Source organism: Parasteatoda tepidariorum, chromosome 9 (assembly GCF_043381705.1).
Source record: "Parasteatoda tepidariorum isolate YZ-2023 chromosome 9, CAS_Ptep_4.0, whole genome shotgun sequence".
NCBI lineage: Eukaryota > Metazoa > Arthropoda > Arachnida > Araneae > Theridiidae > Parasteatoda > Parasteatoda tepidariorum.
In genome coordinates, this window is record NC_092212.1 from 22,913,686 (window position 1) to 22,930,593 (window position 16,908).

The 16,908-nt window shown below is 28.3% G+C and overlaps 1 protein-coding gene and 1 long non-coding RNA gene across 13 annotated transcripts in view; one reads left to right on the forward strand and one right to left on the reverse strand.

Annotated features, from left to right (window-relative positions):
* The window catches only part of LOC107440941 (Darkener of apricot), a 26,489-nt gene extending 12,439 nt beyond the window's left edge, over window positions 1-14,050 (forward strand). For 3 of the 12 annotated variants that reach the window (XM_043052804.2, XM_071185250.1, XM_071185251.1), the window contains exons 4-14: window positions 3,496-3,598; window positions 4,583-4,649; window positions 5,570-5,692; window positions 6,166-6,256; window positions 6,330-6,405; window positions 8,045-8,139; window positions 8,270-8,399; window positions 9,837-9,919; window positions 10,005-10,084; window positions 11,318-11,405; window positions 13,211-14,050. In XM_043052804.2, coding sequence (XP_042908738.1) covers window positions 3,496-3,598; window positions 4,583-4,649; window positions 5,570-5,692; window positions 6,166-6,256; window positions 6,330-6,405; window positions 8,045-8,139; window positions 8,270-8,399; window positions 9,837-9,919; window positions 10,005-10,084; window positions 11,318-11,405; window positions 13,211-13,414 — 1,140 coding nt within the window. In that variant the 3' untranslated portion in view covers window positions 13,415-14,050. Of the gene's footprint in view, window positions 1-356; window positions 1,104-1,703; window positions 2,790-3,495; window positions 3,599-4,582; window positions 4,650-5,569; window positions 5,693-6,165; window positions 6,257-6,317; window positions 6,406-8,044; window positions 8,140-8,269; window positions 8,400-9,836; window positions 9,920-10,004; window positions 10,085-11,317; window positions 11,406-13,210 lie in introns of those variants that run through there. The other 9 variants (XM_043052807.2, XM_071185255.1, XM_071185254.1 and 6 more) reach the window with 9 other exon arrangements.
* On the reverse strand, window positions 1,126-1,695 carry LOC139426418 (uncharacterized). The gene is made up of 2 exons (XR_011637681.1): window positions 1,564-1,695; window positions 1,126-1,346 (listed from the first exon to the last, which is right to left on the reverse strand). It is a non-coding gene; the product is annotated as an uncharacterized lncRNA (long non-coding RNA).
* Window positions 14,051-16,908: the final 2,858 nt, after the last annotated feature.

Below are 16,908 nucleotides of genomic sequence, written 5' to 3' on the forward strand. Positions count from 1 at the left end.
ACAAAATAATAATGAAGATAAACAAATTTGTGAAGGGTCCGATTAAAAGAAAAATCATTTTGTGAAGGGTCCGTTTTTAAGTTAAAATATTTTGTGAAGGGTCCGTTTTTAAGTTAAAATATTTTGTGAAGGGTCCGTTTTTATGAAAAGATATTTTGTGAAGGGTCCGTTAACGGACCCAAATTTCTTCTAAACAGACCCCTGATTACGAATTTTTTTTTCTGAACCACATATGAAATGAAATAAGATACCAAGTATTATCGATTTCATACAAAGTATTATCAATTTCAGCTAAATTTATAATTTTATTTATAATTTTAATATATTCTTTTTATTATATACACTACGGAGCAATCGAAACGTGACTTAATTTTTTTGAGAGCACTCTTTTGAAAATAAACGTAGCAATTTTCTCAGTTCTGTTAACTGTCATTCATTAATATTTTTAAATTTGGATTTCTTTTTCTAACTAGCTTAATTTGAAAGTTTAGACAAGTTCCTCTTGATTTTTCAGTTCATATTTTGTTATGTCTGTCGTTTCATAAGTGGCTCTTATAATTGTTTGTTTTTCACCGCATTCTGATATCTTCAAGCGCCTTGATGTTGGGTAATAAATCAATCGTCTGGTGCTGCTTCTCTTGAAATTTTTTTTTTTTTATCTATGTCCTTTAGCAGTGCTTTTTTTTTCTTTTGCTTGTTGTGCGGATTAATGTTTCAATAATCCATTTAGTTTGCTATGGCTGGTCTTTATAGATTGTTTATTTCTGTGTCTATCTGTAATTTATGTAAGTTATTTATGATATATGCCACTCTCATGTAGTGTAGTGGTTGAACGTTTCGCTTGACCGAAGCGGGGTGTGAGAGTAGAAGTGGGAAACTGGTAATTTCAGCTGCGTTTGCGTATAAAGAGTTCGTCTTTTAGCGCATCAGTGCACAGTGTAATAAGATGGTCTTTCTGCTTTTTGAAATGGTGGTCGTTGAGTGACAATGACGTTTTGCTTTGAAAAGATTCGATACAATTCTAGTCTCTTCCCGTCATGACCGTGGGACTGGTTTGGAAACGCTTTCATTTTAACAAAGTATTTAAATTTCCGAATGAAAAGGTATTAGTTATTTTTTAAAAACTTAAAAATTTCAGTTTGCTATATCAATTAAACCTCACTTTAACCTATTGGTAATACTGTTTTGTTTTCATTTTAGTCGCAACATTTGAGATCGCTTTAATCGTATTTATTAGTTTTCAGTTAAGATAATTAATAATTGATATTTACATTTCTTTTTATAGATTTATTTATTAAAGTAAAAGATGTAGAGCGACGATGTCAGTAGGATTCATTAAGAAACGCCTTTATTTTTATTTAGTATTTAAACTTCGCAATGACTGGGTATTTTTTTTTAAATTTTATTTAAAAAAAAAAACGTGAGCTTAAAATGGTTTTTTAAAAAATTAAATTTATTGTATCCAGTGAACTTATAATGGCAACTTTATCGCTTGGGCCAAAAATAAAAGGACTTTAAAAAAAAAGATATCATTANATGTCAGTAGGATTCATTAAGAAACGCCTTTAAAAATTTTATTTAAAAAAAAACGTGAGCTTAAAATGGTTTTTAAAAAAATTAAATTTATTGTATCCAGTGAACTTATAATGGCAACTTTATCGCTTGGGCCAAAAATAAAAGGACTTTAAAAAAAAAGATATCATTAATCTTATGCACTCCGGTGACATCAGTAACATTAAAATCACCTCGCTAAAAAATTCTTAATGAATTAGTGACCACATTAGTTTGTAAATTTTTAAAACTAGCTACATAAAAATATTGTACAACTTAGTTTAAGTGATTTAGTATTCAAACAGCACATTAAAGTACACGGACTGCTAACAAATAGTTAAACCTTATTTTTGTAATACTGCTATCGGTTTCTTTTTATAGATGTGGTATTTAGATTAAAAGTGTCATAAAGAGTATTTCAAATTTTAATTATTGTGGATTCTATTTCATAATATCGGCCAATAAGGAACGTTTTGTTTTGTTTACGACGCAACATAGAAATTTATTTATTATTACTTAAAAATAAATATTTCCACTGTTAGGATTTAACTCCTCCCCATTTTCCTCCTCGTCCTCTAAACTTTTTTTTTTCTCCTCTCTCTCCCCGCTTTTCTTGATGGCGGACAAGAATTAGATCGCCTGCGTGATGCTGAAGATATACTTGCGTCAAAGATGGCAAGTTTATTTTGGGTGCTAGAATCTACCCACTTCTAATATAGCTTTCAGCAATGGAGTTTGGCTGGCTCAAGCCACTGTTGAGGCAAGTTGCCAAGCTAAGCAAAAATACTCAGTTCAGTGGAGGTTGACTCCTATACCTCTGGATGTTCGCAATTCTTTCTGAGGATCTAAATTTACACAATGTTTCATCTAAAATTCTAGTTATCTTATTCTAAATTGCTTTATTGGAAATTCTTAAAATGTCCTTGATTGGTTCTTTATTTAATGAAAATTAATGTCTGATAAGCTTTTAAGTTATTTTTCTGGCTAAATTATTTCTGTAGTTCGAATGAAAAGTTTGAAACTATGTGTTTTTACGGTGATATAATACAATGGGGACAAAGAAACCTACTTTACTAGAAAGTTTGTCTGACAAATGCAGTATGCATTCCTGCACAAGTTTCCTCCGTGGATTTTCATCTAGACTCAGAGTTGAAGATAGTGATACAAGCTATTTGAATGCTTCAGTTAACCAAATGGGTGATGAGAATTCATGTGATAGACCATCTTCAGACAAACTTGTAAATGATTTCACTTTTATTTGATTCAATTAACAATTTTAAATTTAATTTCAAGTTTTAATATTAAATTAATCTAAAAGTTTGAGTTACATTTTGACCTTTTTTAACCATTACTATTTTGTTTGAGACAATTTTTTAATCTTATATTTAATTAATTTTTTTATTGATTTATTATGCTGTACATTTATTAACCTAGATTTAAGTTATTTAACTTTGATTACAATTGCATTAAATGAACTCTTTTAAATTAATACTTAAAGTATAAATGTACAGCTTTTTTGTAATTATTTGTTTGCATTTTCATATAAAATGTATATATTTGCTCATTAATGCAGACTTTATTTAATTCTTTATTAAAAACTGTATTTATCTTTTAAAATTATCCAAAAACAAAGTCTGCTTTGATGCAAATGTATGTATATAGATGACTATTATTTACATATTTCAAAATTTTGTATATGTTCACTATTGAACTGATTGTTCACACACCCTGCCTCCTATTTGTGTTATTTGCTATGGACTTGGCCGTCGTCTCTGTATTGGCTGTATGCTGCTGCCTTGAATTCCTGACGGTTGGTCTTTTTCTGAAAACTGCTTTGCTACTACTCTGCACCTGACCGGTTGTCTTATTATTGCCCCTGTCGGATCTTCTTTGTGGATCAAAATGCTTGTTGGCGATCTGTTTTGGCGACTTGTGAATTGACAGTCCCCAGCACAAGCTGACGAGTCAGGCTCACGTCAACCAAGTGTGGAAGATGATGAGGATGGACATCTAGTATATAGGACCGGGGACATACTTCAGGAACGATGTACTGAACTATCGTAAAATATTTTTTTTTTAGTTTCCAGTGCTGTATTCATAAGCTCTTCGATTTGTGTAGACTTTCTCTTTTAGAATGCTTAGGTTAAATTATTTCGGATTGATTTTTATTTAATTTTACAGTGAGCTTCAAAATACAAAAATTATTTTTAACTATTACTTTTATACAAGTAATTTTCTTTATTAAAATAAAAATTAACCTTAGAATTTCAAATTAATACTAATGATTGAATTTACAAAATTTTTTTATCTGTAGCATTAGACTTTTAATCTTTCTATTTTATTTTCATTCAATATACTTTTAGAAAACATTTCTTTATAAACATAACTTTTTTTTGCATTTATGTTAATATTTTGTTACTTAATTTAAACTATTGAAATTCAAACTGTGCTCAGGGGTCTGTTTAAAAATTGTTTTGGTTCTTAGTAGGACTTATTTAAAAAAAAAAAAAAATATCATTGTTGTTTTATCTGCTCTTTTTCAAGATCTATTAATTTACTCTTGCTTATGAACTATAGTTAAAAAAATATTTTTTAACCCTCCAAATATTTATATATATTTTATTTGATGTGTTTATAGTCTTTAATGTTTAATTTATAATCTTTTTTTTTTTTTTTTTTTTTTTTTTTTTTTTTTTTTTTTTTTTTTNCATTCTCAATTTGAAACTTGTATTTTTAAGTGAAAGTCATAGTTTATAATTATAGCACAATCAAAAATTAAATCTTGTGTTTACTTATACTTTCTGTTTATGAAGGAAGAGTATGTTTCTTATTTCGTTTTAAAATGTTCTATTTTAATATTTAAAGACCCCTAGCATCACATAGAAAAAGTCAAAACTTATGTTTCTTTTTGTCTATAAAATTCTAAATTTTTTTCATTCTTTTCCAATTAATAACCTTTCTTCTTCTTTCAGTGTTTATGAAATAAATACCTTTATGATCCATGTCTTATATGGCTGTTTTAACATTTCAGATAAAATTATTGCAACACTTGGAGAAGGAACATTTGGGAAAGTTGTTAAAGTTGTTGATCTGAACAGGTAATATTTCTTTTCTTGCTGGAAATTTTTCTTTCTTTAATGATGTATCAAAAGAAATAAGAAAAAAAAAAGTGAAATCTTTTGAGATCCCTATCTTAAAATGCACATATGCGTATGAAATACATATTGCAGAGTATAAACAAAGTTAAAAATATATTTATAAATACATCAAGTTAATTGAAATGTTAAACAGATGTGCATTTAAAATTATCAGTGAGAAATTACAATTTACCAAGAGCACAAGTTTATTTCTACAGGCCGTATCGCATTACCTCTACTCTATATCTATATGTAACTCGTTATTGTGGTTGTAATTTATATAATTATGCTTAATGAATGTTTATAAGATCTTTCAAAAAGAAATGAATGGCAATGAGTGGATATAATTTTTAGTTAATATAATTCTTATTTAAAATTTCCTCTGTCTCTTTACTGATAATTGTGGATAAATAAAAACAGATTCAACAGCTTGCAGCATATAGATTCCAGTTACAGATTAAAGCTCGATGCAGTCATTTTAATTTCTTTATCTTGTTTGCAATTTTATCTGTTTTATGTAATAGCAATTACTAAAAAAAAATAAGTTGAGACTGATGCTAAATCAATAAGATCTTAAAGTACACTTGTAGCTTTTCATCAAAAACAATTTTGTTATATGGTGCTCTCATCCAATTGTATGGCACTCGGGACACAGTACTGTGACTCATACTTCTATGTGCCTAATTTTCTAATATAGACCTTTTTAAAAAATGTTCTTCGTGTTGGATAACTTTTTTGCTAAGACAATGATATAATTTTTTTTAAATAAAATATTTAAGTATTGTGGCTTTTGTATCTTTATTGTAGTGTTTGCAATAGTAGTGTATGTGTGTTTCTTAGCATATTTTGTGAGGTCTAATTAAATGCCTTATATTTTTCAGTGAAGATGGTGATAAAAAAGCTGCTGTTAAAATTATAAAAAATGTTGAAAAATATAGGGAGGCTGCTAAACTGGAAATAAATGTTTTGGTTAAGTTAGCTGATATTGACCCAGAGTGCAAACAGTAAGTTGCTTGATTAACTGTTAATATATATGATAATTTAATTAACTTTATTAAATAGATATAGATTAAATAGAAAAGAATGTAATTTTTGATGTAAGTAAAGAAATTGTGCAAGAAGAGTTAATTTTGTATTATACTTATTACTTTCACTTTCAAATTCAGTTGTAAAAAAAAAAGAGGCTATGGTAGTACTTTCATTGTATTATTTTGGTAGTGTTAAAAAGCTTACTTACAGTGTATTTAAAATCTCAAAAATAAATATATTAAAAATTAGTTATATTTACACACTTCCATATATTTTGTGTCCAGGTTTTTAAATATCACAATTAAACAAAAATATTAAACTCTTTTGATAGCCCAAATGTGCAAAATAAATTAAACGTGTCTTGCTGATCAACATATTAAATGATTTTTTCTTTGTTAAATGAGTTAAATTTAGGTTGTGTTTAATTATTTTTTTCACTTTCTTTTAGTTTATGTGTGAAGATGTTGGACTGGTTTGATTATCATGGTCACGTTTGTATTGTATTTGAATTGCTAGGGAAGAGTGTCTTTGACTTTCTGGTGAGTAAATTTTTAAATAATATTTCCAAAAGTTTTCAGTTAAATATATATTTACATGCAGTTGTTTTTGCAGAAACACAACAATTATGCTCCATACCCATTAGAACAAGTGAGACACATGAGTTACCAGCTCTGCTATTCTGTAAAATGTAAGTTGAATATATTTTTCTAAGGTAGACAACGTTAAAGAGCACAAAAATATTATTAAAAGCAGACAACTGTTTCGGATGCTCAAAGGGCAACCTTCATCAGTGCAACAGTTGCACTGATGAAGGTTGCCCTTTGAGCATCCGAAACAGTTGTCTGCTTTTAATAATATTTTTGTGCTCTTTAATGTTGTCTACCTTAGTTTGTATTTTAGCACAAAGGTCGCCCACTTGTGTATTTATTTTCTATTTTTCTATTTATGTATTCAAGGTATCCCTATGGTCATTTGTCCATGGATTCATAGATACCATTTTGTGAAAAAATTTAAAATATAATTATAGTCTGTATCTAACGGTTTGTGTCCTGATAATCATTGAATCGATTATTAAATTTTTATTTTCTGCATAATATTGCGAAATGTTTTTCTCTGTGAGACGATTTTGTGATTGATTCATTTAAGTGTTAGAAAGAGCATTTTTTGTTTAAAATAATCATAATAAGAAAAAATACTGTTTAGACTGCTATTTTAACTGTAGTTAGTTTTATTTAGAATTGTTTTGGCGAAATTAGTTGGATTAAAATTTTTGGAACTTATTCTCTGCCCTTTAAACTTTTTAATCATTTACTTTGTTTATAAAAACATATATATATATATATATATATATATAATAGTTAGTAAAATTATTTAATGCATGCTGCATATAAAAATTCATTTTGATGATACTGCCAGCATATATCTGGCATAAATATGTAACTAAAAAGGATAAGATTAAGTGAGCTCAATTAATGTTCTATAACTACTATATGCATTAGAATCTGGATCGAATGTTTCACCATTCGAAAGATCCATTTTGAAAAATATGCAGAAAAGCAATGAATGCCGGTCAATTTAAAATATCAAATAATAACTTGATTATGAATGAAAAGTAATAAGGAACTACTGGATTTGAAAATAAATTAATTAATAATCAGTTTAAAGAATTCTAATTTAAAAATTATGTATTTAATGCAGAAAATTTTACTATTCAAGGCAAATTTGAATAGAACACAGTTACTAGTTTAAAATTATTGGAAATTTTGGATTCAACATTCGTTACAGAAAGCTTGAACTGACAGCACCACCAGTATTACTATTTTTATCGACTGATGAATTAACATCAAACGTGATTAAGGCATTTTTCCCAAATTGTAGCTTATTTACATTTTCTTCCTTAGCACAGGCATATAAATATTTTTCTAATTCACGAAATGCTGCAAATCAGTAATTTATATTCTGACAATTCTCTCTGAGTTCCACTCTTCTGTAGTTTACCATTTATTCTCTATATACCGAAAGCAAGAGTACTAAAAAAAATGTTTCAGTTAATTTCTTCTTTCAGCAATCACATGTCTGTAAGATCTAAAACAATCTAAACAGGTATTATTAGTATTATAAGAATTGCATTTGTGACGAGACTGTTAAAACAAAACGAGAAAACAGTAGGGTCCGAAATGATGGCTGGAAGTTCAGTTGTATTTGTCTTGCGTTCATATTAGTGCTTTTTCTTTAAATAATTTTTTTTATAAATATTATCATTTATCTTGTACTCTTTTAAGTGTTGGTCACAAAATTAATAAATAATTTTTTTTTGTCTTATGTAGTTTTGCATGATCACAAATTAACTCATACTGATTTAAAGCCTGAAAACATCTTATTTGAAAACTCTGAATTTGAATTGGTTATGAACCCAAAAAAGGTAAGACAAATTCATTTTTATTAGTTTAATTCTATCAAACCTAATTTTGTCCAAAACAAATGTATATTTTAAGAATAACAAAAATATATCAGTAAATCTTAAAATAACAAATCCCCCCCCTTGCTTTTAGAAGAGAAGTGTCAGAAAAGTATTGGATACTAATATTCGTCTCATTGATTTTGGATCTGCCACCTTTGATCATGAACATCATAGTACTATTGTGTCCACTCGTCACTATCGAGCTCCTGAAGTTATATTAGGTAATATATCTTTCCATTCTACCGTCTACTTTAATTTTAATCTATGTTTAGTTCATTTGATTCAATAATAGCTCAGAGTGTGTTTGGTTAAAACCAGAGACTAATGATTTGAAGTTGCAAATTATTTTTTTCATTGATGATGAACTGAAACAAAAAATTTTGATACCGCCACAAAAAAAATCTATTAGAACTTGAGAACTTAAACATTTATCTATGCCAGTGTTTCCCAAAGTATGGTATGCGTACCCCCAGGGGTACAGGAACAGTTTACACGCATAGTTACACGAACAGGATATTACGCATTCTTATGCAAAATATCTTGCAACAAATAAAAGTTTCAAAAAAATTTTACTTAAAAACAAAGCTGGTCGTGAAAATTTACAATTACGTATTTTTCTATTGGCTATTTTTTGCAGAGTTAACAGTTAATAATTAGTCAACAGCCGGTTGTGATTTTTAACTTTTGTGCAATTTTTTTATTGTAAAAAATTCATTCATTTTTTTTAGTGGTACTCCTCAGCGTTACGAAAAATTTAGAAAGGGTACACAAATCATAAGTTTGGGAAACACTGAAATATACTGACATGCAATATGTTTGTATTTATAATGTATGCAGTGTAGGTGCTTTCCAGTGTATTTTTGTGTAATTCTGCATTAATTTCTAAAAATATGGTGACAAATGGACATCTTTTTCCCATCTCAGCATTTTCATTTGAATTGAGTCACATGTCTGTCTGTATAACTATTTCTGTTTAAATTATTTGTGTTAAGTGATAAATTTAATTTAAATTTATTAATATGTAAATACATTCCCCCTGAGGGGTTACCACTAGAGAAACTATTTTCTGAAATAGAGGAGAATCTGTAGTAGTTGAAATCTATGTTTTAGTCATCTACAATTATCAAGAAACTTGAAAAACTTTTCATAAATAATGTTTTTGTTATTATACTGATATGCAGTTGCTAGTTTTATGTTCACAGAAATGTAATATTTGTTGTGACTTAAAAGAATCTTGATTTTTCTCTGTTCCCAAGAAAATTTAAAAATTAGAGATACTGGTATTTTAATTTTCTGCTTAATTTAATCTCTTAAGTGTTTTATTTCCTTATTTTACATAGTGTTTCTTAAGTTAATTTTATTCTTTTTAAACAAATCAATAAAGTATTTTCTTTTTATTTATTTTTTTTGATCTTAAATGTTTTTAAGGGTGCTTATTAGACATTTTCAAATAAGTTTGACACTTATCTTTAGCAAAGATATGTGTCAAACTTACTTTATTTATTGATCGTTGATATTAAATGGAAAATGAATTTTTGTAATGAGTGCTGATTATTTTAAGATGTTAATATGCCTGTATTGTTCATACCTTGTAAATGCACGTTGCAATATTCTAATTTCTTTCTTCTTAATCTTAATTTGAAACTTTTTATTGGTAGAATTGGGTTGGTCTCAACCTTGTGATGTCTGGAGTATTGGTTGTATTCTGTTCGAATTACTAATGGGAATAACACTTTTCCAGGTATGAAATTCTTAATTCTTTTCATAGTGTTTTTAGTCATGATCAGTAGAAAAAAAAAATTATTTGCACTATCTTTTTTATGTAGACTCATGATAATCGGGAACATCTTGCAATGATGGAGAGAATTTTGGGTCCTCTACCATATAGAATGTGTCGCAAAACTAAGTAAGTTTTTTTTCCTCATTTATCCTTATTGCATTAATTAGTTTGCATACCAGCATAAAATTTTTCATTGTATGCAGTGGAATCATCAAATTTTTTCGTAACTTTAAGGACTTGAGTAATACAGGGTGCGTAGCGTTTGTAAAAAGTGCTTAAAGGTGCTTTTTTGGGGATTTTAAAAGCTTTTAAAGGTGCTTTTTTCAGCTGGCGTTTCTAAAAAGTGCTTTTTTTTTGAATAATTTTTTTCCCTTCAGTGATATCTGGTGGATCCCATGCATTTCACGAAAAATGGGGAGTTTGCTACGTAATCATTCACGCGAACTTCATTTCGTACCCACGTTATGACTTGCGCATGCGCGCACACTTGAAACCGAAACCCGAGTGCTCCAATTCGGATAGAGAATATCAGATCCTTATGAAATTTTTTCTTTTTAATTTATTTTAGTTTTGTTCTTGTTTATTTTACTTCTAATACTTTTTTTGACGTAGGGGGTAAGGGTACTTTTGTTCTGAGTTCAGGGTCAAGTTGAATTCACTCAGTGATGTGGGAAAGTACTGATTGTTTCGATTTACGCCCGTTTCTTTTTGGTTTTTTTCTTTTAACGCTAAAACTGTTTATAAAAAGTTTTTGTTTTTCAATAATATCATTGATTGAATATGAATTTTTTGAGTGCTTGAAAATTTTTGTGAAGTGCTTGAAAAGTTTTTAAAAAGTGCTTATTTTCGATTCAAAGATTTGGCTACGCACCCTGTAATATTTTTTTTTTCCCCAATTAATTTTACTCTTTCGATTTAGTCTTCAATTTAATATCATCTGGCTTATTTCTTGCTCAATGAACTGAGTTATGCTATGTCCGTTAATATTTTTCGTTTAAATATTATTCTTAATTTATCACTAAAGTATTTAATTCTTAACAAATAAAAATAGTAAAATTAATTAACCCATCACTAAGCTATTTGTATCACAGGAGAAAAATTTTTTGTAAAAGAGAGATGTCTAAAGCTTCAACTTCATATTTTGTCACTCAGTGAATTTAAATAAGAAAAATTTGACCAAATGACTGTAAATTATAAGCACAGATATATTAATTATAATTTATCTGTGCTTAGAGTTTATTCATTTCTATTTACTTTTTGTGTAGTTTATAGATCTGTTTAATTTTATTGCGTTCATTATGCACTGTCGAAACCCTTATATTTCACATAGTGTTAAAAGTAATATTTTTTATATTTCAGAACTAAGTATTTCTATCATGGCAGATTAGATTGGGATCATAAGAGCTCCGCAGGTCGTTATGTTAGAGAAAACTGCAAATCTTTGAAGGTTCGTATTTTATGTTTTGTAAAATAACTTAAGATATTAATTTTTTTTCTTTTTATCTTGTCAATAGATTTGTTATTGAATCTTCCCTGTCGCTTAAAAAAAGCATGTAAGAGTTTTGTAAAGAAGTTAATTTTCTATTTTGGTGTTTGTTAAATCTTTCTGAATTAAGGTTTAAGTTTAAAAGAATATAAGAAAATCTCTCTCGTTTCATTCTTACTTGTTCATAGGTGCCAACTTTCCAAACTAGCCATCAGTAATTAGAAGAACACAGAAATATATTCAGCTAACATTTAATGAATTAAAATTAGCACAATTTTAAGATGTATATAATAAATTCTTATAGGAGTATAATATTAATAAAATAATGCATGAATTTGCTAATAAATAAACTTTAAAAAAAAAAATTTTTTTTGAAAAATATGCAGCACTGAAGCTTTATACTTCATTATAACTTGATGAATTGGAATCAATGTTCTAAGTAAATTAGAAATAACCCTAATTGTTTTTTTTTTATCATCCTGCCTTTGAATCACTTAAAAGTTTTGCTCACAGCATTTAAGATTTGAGTTTTTTCTTTGTAGGGGGAAATTAAATTTCAAAATAGCTTGTGAGGTGGAAGGATTTGTTTTTAGAATTGTTTAGGGAGTAGAAAAATTCATAAGCTCTTGGAAGTTAACCAAGAGCTTTTAAGTAATTTCTAAAAAACAATTTTATTGCTCTAGCATAAGCCTGTTAATTTTGACTCTGAATTATAAATAATATGCTATAGTTTGTGCCCCTTCTTGGAAATTATCTTCTCTTGTGAGGATGTTGGACATTGTGAAAAATATGGGTAGTTGTTAATGCCTTTTGGTTTATCTGAAATTTATGACATGGGAATACAGTTATTTTTTTTCTATTGATACTTATGCTTTACCTGGAAAATCTGAGTTAATTGATAATAGATGCTAGTTACTTTATCTTTTCAAAACCTTACTTTTAATTAAAAAAAAGTTTGATGTAAGTTGATAAATAAATTCAGAATAAAAATGGGTATTAATGCTGCAAAAGAAAAGAAAAAAAATCACCCCTTTTTTTCTCATAAGCATGGTTTGCATCGGGGGGGGGGGATTCAGTTTTGTATAGTAATTAATGCATATTAATCCTTAATGTATTTATACATTTCATTAGAATATTGATTGATAAACGAGAGAAAAAATATTGGATTTTTACTAACATTGTTTCAAAATTTTATTATTTTAAAATGCTGAACGACTTTCATTTTTGTTCATATCAAAATACTGTTCTTAACATAAACCTCTGTCTCTCTCTCTCTGTCTCTCTTTTTTTTTTTTTTTACTGAATTCAAAAATTTATTTAATATAATCTTGTTAATTATTAAAATCTAATGTGGTTTAGGCATGACATTAATAAAATTTTTATAAACTAAGGGAACTTATTTAGAATACAATATATTACTTCATGTTTTCGTTAAATATCGGAAAACATTTGGCTGGATATTCGGTCCAATGGTCTTACATCTCTAGTTCTAAAAAGAGTAAAGCATTCCTACTACAGGCTGTTGGGGACCGGGGGCTCGTGAAAGTTAAGGCTACACAATTTCAATTTTTAACAATGCTTGTAGCAATGTGGCCAGCATTGCTTACAGACTTCTCTTATTTCAGACAGGCTGCTACCTGTCCACTTGAAACGGGACAAGCTTCAAGCCATTTCTGGGGAATATCTAGTTCTGTTTATTCTTATTTGCTTCTTTTGTCTTGTAATAAAAAAAATTCTTGACAGTAAAATGACATTTTATTTTTCAGAGATATATACACGTTGATGATGAAGAGCATAGACTACTTTATGAGTTAGTTTCTAGAATGTTAGAATATGAGCCTTCCCAGCGAATCACTCTCGAAGAAGCGTTAGCTCATCCCTTTTATGATAAACTTGAGCCTGAACAGAAATTGCACAAGCTTGAAAAGAGTTCGGAAAATCAAGAAAGATCTCACAGTCTCAGCAGGTGACTAGCTGATGAATAAATAGGGAGAGTGAATAAATTAAAATTATGCCAAATACTGAAATACACATTATTTGACTTATACAGTATTTTTAGATTGTTGCAGCTCTCGGCAACTAAGATTTTGATTATCTCAGTTTTATCTATGTATTCTGGATAATTTTATAATCATTTTAAAAAGAAAGCACATAGCCAACAGAATAATAGTTTATTTATTCTAGATTATATATTATAAAATCGAACTAATATTTTCAAAATATTGAATGGTTATCGACCAAAAAAACCTTAATGAAAATAAGTCTCTTTTTTTTTTACCTTGTTGTCTGTCTTGATTATGTTGACTAATTTGCCTTTTGCTAGTTATCTTTGACATTCCGTCTAAAAAATTTGTTACCTTAACTGGAGGTTGTATATATGTTTAAATGTAAAAATGTGTAAATAGATGTATGTATATAGTATTTCGTCAGTTATTGCTCATTGTGTAATATTCTTTTCATTAAGAAATGAAAAACACATTTCACTTATGTTTTGTGCCTAAAATAATAATAAAATGCTACAATCATTAACATATTTATTCTAATTTTAAAAATTTTATATTTTCTACAGGAATCTGTATGAATTCATTAAATAGTTTGAATTAAAATCATGGTCTGTTTCTTTCTATTTTATTGCATTTTACACTTAAAAAATTGTCTCGCTCAAAAAGAGAGAAAAAAAAATTTTTAAACTTTTTTTTTGTTAAATGGGATTAGTTCCCTACACAGAGCTGATTGTGCTCCGGAAAAATTCCGGATTTTTCGCTAACCCTGATCCGGAAGTTTCTGGAGATCGAAGGTTCAGACGTTTCAAAAAATCTTAGATCGCAAAAGTTTCCTGAAGTCAAATTTTCAAAGGTGGAACTTAAAAACATAGTTGATTTTATTTGTTTGTAAGGGAGAACCGGAAAGTTACTTTATAAGCTTATATTCAAGATAAATATTCATTTTCTATCAGTAAATAGTTATTATAATCATAAACTCAAAAAAGAAATACATATTTGTAAATTTCAATTACTTCTCCAGGTCATCATAAGTATGTAAAATTTTAAATATATTTTAAGTAAACTAAGAAATAATGAGGAAAAGGAAAAAACTTTTTTTTACTCGAGAAATTTTCCGGAATTTTGACTTGGGCTCACAATCACCCCTGCTTAACTGCTAAGCAGTCTTGTTATAAATTTTGAGTAATGGATTATTACAAGACTGAATACTCATTTTTATTGCTAACTTTTATTATGACTATTGTTTTTAAAAATTGCTTTGTGCAATCATCTCTTTATGTATTTTTTGCTGAAGAAAAATCTTATCACATCATCAGGGATGAGATTCTTTCGCGGATTTCCGCTTTTTTTCAGATTTTTCCCGCTAATTTCCGCTGAAATTTTTTTTTGCCCAAGTTAAAATGTTTTATGAGGAATTTAATTTTCCGCGGAGGGAAATAGTTGAAGTCCCTTTTCCTCCCTCTGAAGTTTCTCTAAAAATCATTTCCTTGGGATAAAACTGGTTGACCTTTATACAGGGATGAGATTTTTTTTTCTCTCGAATTTCAGCCTTTTTATCAAAAACTCCGATTCTCTAAAAGTTTCGTTTTTTTAAATAAATATCCGGTTTTTTTTTAAATTCAGTCATTGAAGTAAAATAATTATATTTATTTACGATTTTCAAAGATAAACAGAAAATTCAATCTACGCCCTAGCTGCTAACCCTTCCGCATTTTTACTTATTTTAGCTATTTTCTCCGATTGCACGCACAGAAAATAAGATTTTCCGTATTTTTTATCCGTCGACTGTATAGCTCGTATTTTCGTAATTCAGATCTCGATTTTTATTCACGCGATTTTAATATCAATCATCGATTTTCGTATTTACCTGATTTAAAAGTTGCACATAGCGATTCTTATTTACGCTATTTAAATTTCGTATATTATGATTCTTATTTACGACATTTAAAAATCCAATATCGTTATTTGTATTTATGCATTTTTAAAATCTCGATTTTCGTATTTACCTGGTTTAAAAGTTGAACGTTGCGATTCTTACTTACGAGATTTAAAAAATCAATAGAGCGATTTGTATTTACGAGCTTTTAAAGCCCTATGTAGCAATTCGTATTCACGTGAGCTTTAAATCCAATATCGTGATTCGTTTTTGTGGTTGTAATATCGCGCGATTTAANCTTACTTACGAGATTTAAAAAATCAATATCGCGATTTGTATTTACGAGCTTTTGAAGCCCTATGTAGCAATTCGTGTTCACCCGAGCTTAAAATCCAATATCGTGATTCGTTTTTGTGATTGTGATATCGCGCGAGTTAAAAATTATGCATCGTGATCAAAAAATTAAAAAATCATGATTTGTATTTTCGCATTTTTTAAATTCGATGTAGAGTTTCATATCGGGATTTATATTCACATGGTTTACAAGTTTAAAAATCGCACTTTTTTTGCCAAATTTTTGTTTATATATATATTTTTTTTTCTTTATTGTTTTTTGGATTTCCTCTTTTTAACTTTCTGACTACTCTCATCCCTGCATCATTTTCTCAAATCCTAACAAAGAAAATGTTATCTCAATGACAATGGCCATTATTGCCTATTTGGTGATAAACCTTTTATCTGCCTTCTCAAAAGTTTTTGAGATTCGTTATTAGGAACATCTGAGAATTCACTAAGCTCCGCGACTATTCTCAGGTTAAACCTTTTATCTGCTGAGAGTGTTGTGTTAAAGTACTTAAAGATGCTTTTTTAATTTTTTTTCCTTCCTAAAAAGACAAAAAGTATGGTTTTTACATTGTGTTCTATTCAATGTTTTCACAATTCATTCAACCGCAATACATTCCTACATGCTGTAGTGTATGAAAGTGACAATTATTTTACATGTTTAATGAAATGCTTGCTGTTCCACATGTGCTTATACTGAACTGGAGGAACCTTCAAATTGATAGTTTTAATTCTCAATTCAAATCCTGTTTAGACAATAGTCAAAAACTCCATATTTTGGTATAGAAAATAATAAGTTATAAAAGTACATATTAAATTACAAGTGATCATTCAATTACATTCTATAATTTTGATGTTAAACCTACTTTTTGAAATTACTGTAAAAAAACCTACATTTTCGTGAAAAAGTTGTCTATTATCTATACAGTCAGACCATAGGTCAGACCTCGATATAAGGTCACCCTAAGGGACTTTGCAAAAGTGACCTTTAACAGAGTCATTAGCAGTTCGTAACTAAGCACGTAAATAGTACACATTATAACTTTTTAAAAATTAAAATATCTTATCTAGTTCAATATAGACGGCCATAAATTAAATATGATTTTAACAGAATTAGAGAAAGTTAGATTTTTTTTTATTTAAAATAACACTGTTTACAAATTTCCTCAAAGTGTGTTATTAATCATCGTATTCTTTTTCTTTTTTTTTTTTTTACATCTTACCTTATTTAAAATAATCATTT